The sequence below is a fragment of the Rattus rattus genome, chromosome 11 (assembly GCF_011064425.1).
Source record: "Rattus rattus isolate New Zealand chromosome 11, Rrattus_CSIRO_v1, whole genome shotgun sequence".
NCBI classification, from domain to species: domain Eukaryota; kingdom Metazoa; phylum Chordata; class Mammalia; order Rodentia; family Muridae; genus Rattus; species Rattus rattus.
Genome location: NC_046164.1, coordinates 7,714,546 through 7,727,138, shown reverse-complemented (window position 1 = coordinate 7,727,138; position 12,593 = coordinate 7,714,546). Strand labels below are relative to the sequence as shown.

General features: G+C 43.1%; 1 protein-coding gene across 1 annotated transcript in view; it reads left to right on the top strand.

Moving 5' to 3' along the window:
* The window catches only part of Fras1 (Fraser extracellular matrix complex subunit 1), a 250,306-nt gene that overhangs the window by 7,973 nt on the left and 229,740 nt on the right, over positions 1 to 12,593 (top strand). Inside the window, exons 4-5 of the mRNA XM_032916779.1 lie at positions 7,332 to 7,491; positions 9,027 to 9,160. Of these exons, the coding sequence (XP_032772670.1) occupies positions 7,332 to 7,491; positions 9,027 to 9,160 (294 nt within the window). The remainder of the gene's footprint in view (positions 1 to 7,331; positions 7,492 to 9,026; positions 9,161 to 12,593) is intronic.

The following is a 12,593-nucleotide window of genomic DNA, read 5'->3' as shown; positions in this document are numbered from 1 at the left end:
GAGCTTGAACCACTTGCCCGTGTCGTGTTACTTGTTATGAAATGACATGATCTAGCTGAGCATTTTGCCTTTTGACTCACACAGTTCAGGGATGTTTCCTTTTGGATAAAGATTTTTCAGTTTCAAGGCATCGACCTTAGAGACCTTGTTTGGGGCCCTCAGAGGAATTGTAGGGAGTCCAGTGCCTTCCCTGGCCTTTCCTCACTAGAGGGGAGGAACAATCCTCAGTCTTGACCACTAGCAATGTCTGCAGGCACGGGCAAACTTTTCTTAGATTATTATCCTTTACTTTCCTCCATCAAGAACCAAAGTCCTGATAATCTGTCCCAAAGATTTACTTTTTACTCCTTAGACCGTATTTCCTAGAGCCTACAGGCTTAATTGTAGATACTAAATGCTACATTAAACACAGATTTATATTGTTGTGAGATCTATAGTAGAAATTATGAAAATCATCCCTTTCTACCCTTGCTAAAACATTAGCCTGTCCTACAAGGCAAAGTTGCACGCAGAGAAGAAACAAAGGCTCTTTGCGTTAATGCTCATCTTCCACCTGATACAAAATGTCCCTGGAGTTAGCATCGCTGCCTATTCAGGAGGGAGCGTGGGTTAGCAGGACTTGATAAACCCACTCTCAGGCCCTATTCAGTGAATGCACTTAACACTCACTGAGTACAATGCTCATGTCCCCACGGACCAGATCCTCTTACCTGGCCCACTGTCTCCTAGTAACAGTAGGAAACAGCTCTTTCCGTTCTGTACAATGTCTTGCTAAAAGACACCGAGTCAGGATCTGCCCTGCAAAGGTCTTGACCCCACCTGTCAATATGCGTATGTCACTGGAGCCAGTATGTCCTGTAAGGGGGTGTCACCCTGAACTGCCTCACATGATCCCTGTGAAGTGAGGGTCCTGCGGGGATGACTGGTGATAAGATTAATGCCAGTTCCTCATGATTAGAACAGGTGTGTTGTTCCAGTTGGCTAAATTCCGTGCTGCATGCTAGAAGCATGGGGAATACTAGTAGTCAAAATAAAATCAGGATCTTGGCTGGGAGAGAGAAAACCAGATACATGGGAAAGGCTTGGTACCAGTGATAGGAGTTGATAGATGTCAAAATTATTTAAGAGCACCCTCACAGGGCTTATCTTTGCAATTCAGCCTGGGTCATTCAATGGGCACCATCTGTTTGCTTGTGTGACATTTGTACACATGTACAGTCTTATATTTTAACTTGTCCAAGGACATTAATAACCATTTGAATATCTTCATAGTCATCTGGCCTGCTAAATTAACCTAGAACTTGGCACTGACCCTTCTCCGAAGGTCAGCAGATATCGATGGGTAGAAAACTCAGGCTGTTACTCAATGCGTTCTTCTTCTTTTCAGTGTCCTTATCTCAGGCATATGCAGTCCCTGTTGTGGGTGGCCGGGCATTTCTAAGCCACAGGTCTCTTGTGGGTTAGGTCCCCTGTGCCTCTTAATTTGCCCTTCCCTCTGCCCCCTTGCAGCTCACTCCTGCTGCAAAAATGTTGAAAGCTCTACAGTGGCTAGGAACGTGTTCATGCCGGGTTTCCTGTCTGTCCTTTCAAATCGTATCCCCTCAGAAAATGCTATCCTTCTATTGGTGGTACTTGGTGTAACTTCAAAAAGGGTTGCGTTTTGAGAACTGTGGCTTGGCTGAGAAATCTTTCATGGTCTCCTTCTTCAAATAGACCTGGAGATTGATTTTTTTTTAAAGTAGTGATAAAACCAAAGTTCACCACAAGTTATAGTGATTATGATCTTTGTCTTCTTACCCCCCAAACCTCACCACAACCTCTAGGTTTTCTTCCAAGTCCAGTATTACTGACTTTTCCTGAGAAGGTAACATCTGCTATTCTCTGAGCCTGGCCTTGTCATCCACATTGCTAGAGTTTTCCCTGGCTCTCAGTCACCCAACCCTACCTCCCCCTTTCCTTTTAGCTTATTTAAGAAGCAGTTTTCACTTTAGTAAGCCTCTCTCTGGCTGCTGGCTGGCATCTCAGAGGGCTGGTTACGGTGACTTTCCTGGCGGCTGTAAATTAGCCCGGTGTTTTAGGTCTCCGCTCTTGTGGTCCAAAGTGGAAGCTTGGGCCTGCTGAGAGATTTAGTAGGGGCTCGAGGGTAACCATGTAACCACGGTTCAAGCTCAGAGAAGTCAACACAAGGCTGAGTTCAGGGCCATGGGGTAGGTACCCCACAGTGGAAAGCGAAGCCCTAAGGAAGGATGCCTCTGTCTGCAGGCGTCAATAACATATACAGCTCTCACTCAGCAAGCCACCACAAGCCTAAAGACCTTTCCTTAAGTTAGGAAAATGCTGGAGCCCCTTGGCTGCCTCCAGGTTGCTTAGCAGTGCGTTGTAATATAGATTGTTATAGCCAGAACTAGGGGAGACGATTTTATCTCTAACCTCTCCTGTGAGATCTCTATACATTCTCCTTGGGATCCTGCCAACCTCGCCAACCAGTCAGGGCACAAGCCTCAAATGTGTTTTCCGAGGAGGTGTGTGAATAATTGTTTTCTTGTCCCTGTGTGGTTGGCTCTAAGGAGGAGGAAACACCATTAATCTCCTTTTCTCTTCCTCACTCATTTAATCCCAAAGCATAACAACTTGAGTTGAAGAAGAGAGCACATGAAGATTCACCCAAGACAGAAAGCATCAGGAGGCAATGGCTCGTGTGAATCCTACTGTGCAAAGAGAAGCATAGGGAGCGTCCTTAAATCCCTTCCCAAGAGGGCAAAAGAAAGCTAAATTAATGGACGCGCCAGAAGAAATGATCTAGCTTTGTTCTACTCAAAGTAGAGGGTGCGATTCTAAAAACCCACTGAGGACTCTTGAGATATTTAGTATTCTGAACTTATAACCTTGTAACAGGAGCAAATTATGTGACGAAAAAAAAGTATTCTTTTTGTTCTGTCAGCAAGCCAGGCAGATACTTTATGACCATATCTATCCTTTGGACTTCTGTCAACACTCACTAAATTGTTAGTTGACTGCACAAAAGAGTATATCTAAGACGTTGTCTGTAGGATTTGCTATTGCTAGGTGCCAAAATTCTCATGTTTTCAAAGGGTATTAATGAGGTTAAAATGGCGCAGCAAAAGCTGGTTCTGGTGGGAGCATTGCCTGATGGCATGTGTTACTCCTTGATTTTACATAGCTCTCTTTGCTGCCACGGTGTTTATTAAAAAGAATGCATTTGTAAATGGGTATGGAGAACCCTGTGAAATTATTGCTATAGATATAAATAACATTTGGCATGTGCCGGACCCCTTGATCTTTAGGCTGAGTGTTTTGCATGCATTGCCAATCAATCCTCAGTGTACTCTGGGGAAGGAGGAGACACTTGTTCCCGGATAGAGGCAGAAGATAAAAATGGAGGCGGGTATTCAGGGATCATCCTCTCAGGAGATGAGGGATTAATTCTCCTCCCTTGCCCTGTGCATGTCAGATCACCTGCAGGAGATAGGTGTGTGGCTTTGACATGCAACAATGGAGTCTCCGTCCTGAATGATCTTTGATATTCTTATAATTCTCAAGATTTTATGAAGGGAGAAGCCACTGCTTAATTTCATGTCTCCTGAATGAGATGATAGATTCACATGATCACAGGGCCCGAAGGTACTGAAGAGCTTTACTAACCCAGCCCTTTCATTTTACAAATGAGAAACCTTGGTGATTGACAGGCTGTTATTACAGTTAATTTTTGTGGTCTGTGTCTGAAAGGTGGTATGATTACAGATGTTTTAGAAACAAGTCACTGACTTTTTTTTTTTAACAAAACGCAAGGTCTCGTTTTAGTAAACTGAAATGTCTAGACACTTAGAAATATGGCCTTTTGTCTATGGCCATAAGACCCTGTGTATGCGCAATTTCATCTGATCTCAGAAACAAAGCAAGGTAGAACTTGGTTAGTACCAGAATGCGAGGTTTAGCTTTCTTTTAACAAAGTAAAGTCTCTCACTTCAAGTTGTTTTATATAGTATTCAGATTTGACTTACATTAGGTGATTCATTAGATATTTCAAATAGTAACTTGCTTTGTTATGACAAAAGTTTGAACAATTGGACAATAAAAAAAATACACAAGAAAAAATAAAATCCATGAGTAACGCTAGTGTCCTGAAACCACTGTTAACAGTCTCTTGACTGTCATTTTCTGTCATTGGATGGAGAGGTGGCAGATGAGGGTGGCAGATGAGCAGGTTGGTTGGTAGACAGATAAGACATTCAAAAGTGTTTTCACATAGGAGGAAACTATGTCGAATGCACACTTTATATCTCCCCCTTTCTACAATAATGCTATAACTACTTTCCAGGAGCACTCTTGGAGAACATTATTCTCTGTTGGTGACCACATGGGTGGTTTTACATTTTTCACACACAAAAAAAAGGTTGCACTTTCACTACAAAGAACAAGGTGGAATCCATAAAGTAAAGCCCTTTTACATGTCATTGATTATTTTCTTCAGATAACTTTTTAAAAGTTAAATTAGCAGGGACAAGCTTCTCTTAAAAAATAGCCAGCCTACCAAACAACCAAGTAAAACCAAACAAACGTAGTAAACAAAAGAAGCAGACAAAACCCATGGCCTTGTTGTGGAAGGGGAGGGGAGGAGTAAGCACCTTCTTTTATTTATAAGGTGTTTGAAAGGTGTAGCTGACAAGCAAGACTGGAATCTATCCAGGTCTTACCTGTGAGGAGTTGATGTGCATGTACACTGTGAAGTGACATCACTGTTAAGCTAATTAGAATAGCCATACAGCACATTAGATCCCAAAATCATGTTTTCTCACATGTGAAAGGATATGTCATCTGTGTGACATTTACCCATTACCTCTCTGCTGTAGGCTCTGTCAACCACTGCTGTATCCATTGTGAGTCCCGGTTGTGTGCCCACATGGGCTCTAGCTGTCTCTTCAACATGGCACCTTCTGAACCTTTCTAAAGCTCCTAGTGACATAACACGATTATATCATTTCGTTTTTACATACAAGGAAACAAGGTTGACTGAACCCCATTCCCCAGGTAAAAAGGACCTGAAAACCTGAAAGTATGCACGCTAGTGCGGGAAATGCTTGGCTCAACCACAGCACTTGTGTGTACAGCTGCTCTCTTGCAGTCTCTGGAAGTCTGTCTGCAGGAGAGAGTAGTATGAGAGAAAGCTGAGACTCAGATCACTGGGTCACTCTGACTACCTGGTACTAAGGTTGTTACAGAAATAGCAGAGTCTTCCTAATTCCATAATAATAGACTTGGCAGGCTTGCACAGTAATGGAGAACTGACTTGCTCAGGTAAGATAAGGCTCCTTTGTGTCTCAGATGGAAAACTATTTTAGATGCCAGATTGAAAAAGCAAGAGAATTGCTTTTACAACTTCTAGGTGGAATCCCTAGGTTATATTTTGGTGACTGGACGTGTAGGATGTGTGATACTTTGGTAAGAACCCATATGTGATGTGTGTTGAAGCACACCCATCATGGCGAGCTTTAAAGGAGGCAAACGGGACCAGGGTCCAGTATTTAGGAAAGTATTCATCAAACTAGTTTCACTATGAACCTTGGTAGGTACAGCATTTGATCATTCTGAGTCTGAGTGCTGGGGCAGCTATTTCTCTAATCAGGACACACACACACACACACACACACACACACAGATGTTGACATGCTGGTTCATTTGGCATCACATCTGAGGATGACTAATTTAGAGATTTTTGTTACTTCCCCAAACATGGAGATTGTGATAACCCAGCATAAAGCAGGTTAAAAGGTTTTATATATGCTGTTGAATAGCTTTCCTGGGGCCATCTTTTTTGCTCTACAGTTGTGGATGAACTAGATAGAGTAGGGGACTACTTTGGCCCTTCTATATAATTCCTAAGAATGTGAGATCAGTGGGTGTGTATGTGTCAGTATGCAGGGGGTGGGGGGAGAGAGAGAGAGAGAATGAGAATTTAGTTATGAATATGAATGAGAATATGTAGACGAATCAGGATTGCAAGTTAAAAAAGGAAGCAGATCCAAAGAGAGGTATTGGAAGGGAGAGAATCTGAGACCAGGGTCGTAGCTAAGTGTCAGTTGAGTATGTGTTTTGCATGAGAAAGATCTTGGGTTTGGTCCCCACCCAGTGCCTCCCATATAAAGGAGTAACTTGATAGACTATGCATGGTGGCACACTCTTGCATTCCCTGCTGCTAGGGAGATTGAGGCAAGAGGATTACTTAACCCAAGGAGTTCCAGTCCAACGTAAACAGCATCATAAACATTCACCTCAAAATATATGATTGAACTATTGTGAAGAACCCTGAAGGTGTGTTTGTATTCATTTTACTTTGGGATTCATATTTTTTCTTTTAAATGATAGATGTGATAGTATCAATTGACAACTTGACTGTCTAGACTTAAGTAAGAGACAGGTGTCTGGGCATGACTGTAGCGTCTTACCTTGATTGCATTAATGGTGGCGGGAACACTTACTAGCTGTGAGTGACACTGTTCACTGGATGGGGTCCTGGACTATGCAGCTAGTAAGACTAAGCAGTGGCCTACATTGTCCCCTCTGCTTCCTGACTGTGCATTTGACGATATAACTGCTCCGTGCTACTCCCACCTTGACTCCCTTTCTGTAAATCTACAACTTGACCTGTGAACCACAATAAGTTGCTTTGCTCGGAGTATCATGACAGTGGGAAAAGAAACTAGGACGATGGCGTTGGAGTCATCTGCCTTCTTCTCCCATCTCTCTGAAACTTTTAAAGAAAATCTTGAAGGGTGTATTAATTAGAGCTTTACTGCTGTGAACAGACACCATGACCAATGCAAGTCTTATAAAAGACAGCATTTCATTGGGGCTGGCTTACAGGTTCAGAGCTTCAGTCCATTATCATCAAGGCGAGAACATGACAGCATTCAAGCAGACACGGTACAAGAGGAACTGAGAGTTCCACATCTTTATTTGAAGGCTTGTAGTAGGTACTTGCTCCCAGCAGCTAGGATGAAGATCTTAAGGCCCACAACCACAGTGACACACCCATTCCAACAAGGCCACGCCTGCTTGAACAGGGCCACACCTTCTCAGAGTGACGCTCCCTGGGCAGAGCGTCTGCAAATCATAACAGAGGTATTCAAAAGGAGATAGATATATCTTTAAATTGGTCTCTAGTAGACTACAATCTCCAGTAAAACCTTGCCAATTCAATCCTTTGCCATCTTTTCTAAGCTCTCATGCTGTACAAGAGAAGGTTTCTTTCTGTTGAGCAGTCAGAAGTCTGGGGTGTAGAGCTAACCATTTTGTTTTTATTTGACTTATAGCATGGCACAGAGTGGGCCTCAGGTCCATGTACTTTGTGCTCTTGCACCTATGGAGAGGTGAGATGCTCACACCAACAATGCACCCCATTATCATGTGGACCACAGGAGCTAGAATTCCTTGCTGAAGGACGCTGCTGCCCTATCTGTGTGGGAACTGGGAGTAAGTATGGGCTGGTGGGTAAGGAACTTCTCTGCTTTTGAAGTAACAATGGCACCTCCACTCTCGTCTTCCTTGTTCAGTATGGATCAAAGATTCTGGAGCCCCTTCCTATTTGAACCAAGGTGTTACCACAGCAAAGGTCGCATTGAAAACGTGAGAGTCTGTTGTCTCTTATTTGTACATTTTGCCTTGGCCAGTTGAATCCCTCTAAACTCCATCATCTGAGACACAAAGGAGCAAGGAAACAGTCCTTTGGTTTGACTTCATGAGGCCAAGATCACCCTTTCTCCCTTGATAGACGGAAGGACCAGACCTGTTCTCTGTGTAGTATTGTTACTGCCAATCTGTCTGTTGGTTTTGGAGATGATGTAATTAATGTCTTTCCCTAAGACAAGCACAGCCGTGACAGGGTATGGGGTGGGTCTCTTTCTGCAACCTCACTGAACAGATTACTCCTGCTATAAGCTAAGGTGCCTGGCTTTCTCTCACCAAGCTACAAACATGCTTCTAGACTTATCCTTTGAACGAAATGCATCCCTCTCATTATATTTTAGAGACACATGCCCTGTTGCAATTTGATAGGTAATAGTATGGACTTTATTAGAGGTAGGAATTTTGAGTATCCCATCATGCTCTCTGCTTACATCTAATGATTAGAATACTTTATTCATGTCAATTGGAACCCATACTCTCATCTTTCCCCTTTGAAAACTGTCGCCCTGGCTTCTTTCCAATCCATAGTTACTTCACCTCTACAGAGCTTTGCTCTGGAGATACTGCAGGTTTAAAAGCATGCCCATGAAACCATGGAAGTAGAATGTTTGCCTTATGCATTTCAGAACTCACCAGCCAGCCGATATGAGCACGGTCAACTGCTTTGAGCAAACTCACCCTCAATGTGAAAATCCACAAGCAGCCAAGCCTGCCCGTGCTGCCCCTGTTTCTGGGGCTCACTCTTAGCTATGAGGCATTTTTCATTGGTCATTTGTGCAAAAGACATATTAAAGGCCTTTCGCTTCAAGAGATTAGGAATCTCTTGAAGGATTAGGTGCATCCTTTAGGAGCTGCTCCCTAACTGGAATAAATACATTTCCTGTTCAAAAAGTAAAGAGAGCTCTACCTTTGCATCTATGCTTTCTCTGTAGGTGAAGAATTCTGTATTTTCTATATGCTCCCATGGGTCAGAATACTCAAAGGGTGAGAGGAGACACTCCCAGGCTCCCTATAATTTCCATTGGGTCATGGCACATAGAACACATGAACAAACCCACCCTCCAAGAACCAGTTTCCTGATGAGGTGAAAGGGACTGGGGGCGGAGGGCAGGGCAGCTGAGAATTTGGGAAGCCAGCAGGACATGGGATCATGCATGGACTGAGGCTGCATAACCCAACCACCTTCACTGGAAGTGGCAAAGTAACAACAGCAGAGCATGAAATCCAAGGCCATCAGCGTCCCTCATCACCTCTGCAGTGGTCCTGAGCCTGAGACCCACACATGCATAACTTCCCCTAACCCTACGCCGTTGTCCTTTCAGAACCCTGTTCCTATGATGGCCACGTGTTTCAAGATGGAGAGGATTGGCCACTGAGCCACTGTGCCAAGTGTGTATGCAGAAATGGACTCACGCAGTGCTTTACAGCCCAGTGTCAACCTCTATTTTGTAACCAGGTAAGGAAGACAACGCCAAGGTAGACTTTTCACAGGGAGCCGACTGCTGAAGAATTTCCAGAGGTTTTTTTTGTTTTGGTTTTTTTTTTGTTTGTTTGTTTTGTTTTGTTTTGTTTTTTTGAGGTATTGTTAGGCCCCCACCTCAGAAAACACTAGAACCTTTAAGCCAGGGCTGTTTCATTTTCCTTACATTTTCAGAGACAACCTCAAAGATGTCTTCTTTTTTTTATCTTCTTCTTCTTTCCTTAGAAGATACAGATAGGTCTAATTACCCACCATTTAGGAAATTGTTGCACAATGAGATTAAGCCTTAGGGCTACACATAAGGGAGCCTCCAGCTTGAAATGCAGATGTTTCCCCCAACAAAATGTCAGACTAAACATCTGCCGAACTCAGGAAAGAGATGAGGTTTCATACTTTTCTCTTATGTATACATGTAGTCTACTTTTTTAAAGACACAGACATGTCTTTGAACACGATTGTCCAGATGTACACAATTTGATTCTTATAGGACAATGATTCAGATTCTCCCAGTGTTTCCTCGGAGGGTATTCAGGATAGTGGGATCCTCTTCCTCTACACTGATCCCATTTTCAAATTGTTAGGCAGTTCGCACACATCTGGAAGAAAGAATACATTGCAAGTATCTGTAGCATAGGCAATGTTTTATAGTTTTCTCCTCTTCCAGAGGCTCCCAAGGATGTGCTGTGAAAGTTGACAGATAACTGTGAGAGGAGTTTTGCCTCCAGTGGAAAAACAGTTTCATTTTTGATCCAAGAAAAAGCTGCAAACCCAAGATTTGGTTGCTAGAGAGTAGTACTTCTTGTCAAATAAAACAAAATCAATAACATGACATATTGTGACGATTGGGCAATATTTTTAAAGACAGACAAAAGCCTATTAGCCATGAAATGCTTAATGCCAAGTCAAGGGAAATGTATCTAATTGAAAGACTGGATTGCATTGCCCAAATGATGCCAACTTCTGCGCTCCTGCCTCTGCTCTCAGTTCACCACCACACCTTGTCCTAGCTCACAAGGGAGTGTCTTGGTGGAATTGTATGGGACACTGCTTCACCGCTATCGTGTTGGGTAGTGCTCTCGTGTCGGGCAGAGCATGTTAACTCGTCCAACAGTTTGTTCTCTCTGTATAGTGTGGGTAGCTTCACAATTTCCTACCACTACAATGAAGGAGGTGGAGAAATGGAGATTCATTGAGAATCTTCTGCTTTAAATTGTAAAATAGTCACCCTGCATTTGAAGTTCAGTCTCTGGAACCATTGAAATACCATTTCTTACGTTAAAAAGAGAGCACATATAGGTCTGCTTCATTCATAGTATTCCCTCATTGTTTGCACCAATGTAAGTAATCAATGTGAAAAGGTGAAGTTCAGTATGATACCTGAGGACTAATTGATAGTAAGTGATCTCAGCCTCTTTTGTATCCTTAAGTCATTTTTTGCCTATCTATCTATCTATCTATCTATCTATCTATCTATCTATCTATCTATCTATCATCACTTAGAGCCATTTAATATCTCAGAAGTATTAGCTGCTGCAGTGATATAGAGGAGTCCCATAGAACTGCTGTTGTTGATGTAATATCAATACCCTCGCAGCTGCTGGGACAGCACCATCACCTCCTTCACCACCACCACCACCTCCTTCACCACCACCACCTCCTCCACCACCACCACCACCTCCTTCACCACCACCACCACCACCACCACCATCACCACCACTACCACCACCACGTCCTTCACCAACACCACTACCACTACCACCTCCTCCTTTTCCTCCTCCTCCTCCTCAACCACCACCACCACCGCCTCCTTCACCATAACCACCACCTCCTTCACCACAACCACCACCTCCTTCACCACCACCACCACCACCCCACCACCACAACCACCACCTCCTTCACCACCCCACCAACCACCACCTCCTTTACCACCACCACCACCACCACCACCACCACCACCACCACCACCACCACCACCATCACCACCACCACCACCACCACTTTTCAGGTGTTTACTATGTACCAGTTCTTTACCTTCTTCATTTTGTATTCAAGAAAGCAGAGGTGTGGTGAGGGCAAGTAACTTGTCCTAGCTATCATGGCCAGCATTTCTTACTTCAAGCTGTTCTATATCACTGCTTCAAAGCATCAGTCCTGATGAAGATTTGCTATAGCGATTAGAGGATCAGTAGCTGCTAAGATAAGCAGGTGTGATCAGGTGTGATCAGGTGTGTCTTGTATGCATTTGTTCACGGAATGTAATAAAAAAAAATGCAACCTTGCCACCAGAAACCTGTTTTCCAAAGCTGCGCTCCAGAACATTTGAACCCATCTTAAGTCATTCTATGACTTAAGAGATTTATCTGTTCATTTGTTTTCTCTTGTTTTAATTATAAGAAGAGTTATTTCCACTAATTAAGGGAAGCTTGGAAAGGGCAGGAAGCAGAATGAAAATAATCCCGATGCTCCGATTCTTTCTTTGCGAATTTCTTCCAATCCTGATGACAGAGGAGATTCACGCTTGTTTGGCGCTCATGAGCTCCTTCTAAAAGGTCGTGATTATCCGTAGTGATCAGAGGAGTCTTGGTTCTTTGTGTTCAAATGAGGAGTAGTCATTCCGTTGATGAAATCATGATTCCAAACTGGATAGCTCACCTTTCGTGCAGATACCTTGTCAACTGCATCACACGACCCATTCCCTGTATCCTCACTCAGTAAAATGATCTTTGCAGTTTGATGAGACGTATTCCTGCTGATATTTAACCAGTTAGTGGGCTGCAGGGGCACTGTATAAGCCAGGGCCTCAGGTATATGAAGCAAAGGCCCCATCTCTGAGCCTTGAATCCCACCAACTTCTTACACTATTGATTAATCTAAGGCATTTAAACTTCTTATTTGGGTTGTTTTTTCAAGAGAGGTTATTTGTATGCTGTTTGAGTTTTCACATACTTGAGAATTATTTTCTTGTTTACTACGTAAGAGAAAATTTGAAGTCTAGAACTTAGAGGGCTGTAGACTCACGTCCACTGGATTTGGGGTTACAGTGTCACAGAGTTGCCTAAGCTCTGTGTTCTCTCTTGCTTCGACCCTTGTGGCAATGCATAAAATCCTTTTTCTTGTGCTTCGCTTTTCCTAAATGTGTCCATAACCATCTTCTGATCTCATGTTTGGGACTTTGTTTGAGAAAGGGTCTTAGGGGAACCATCTCTTACTTCAATATCCCCTCTCCTCTCACCCGAGGACCAAGGTGATGTATGTTTTTTTAGTTCTCTTGTAAGGTGCCCTATTTCCCTTCTGCAATTTACAGCTAGTGTTACCATGATATATTCTTGTAGAATGTTTTAAAACCCTTATAATGCAAACATCTTCCAGGACATTTCTAGGTGAAATACAGTTTGTAAAAACACATTCT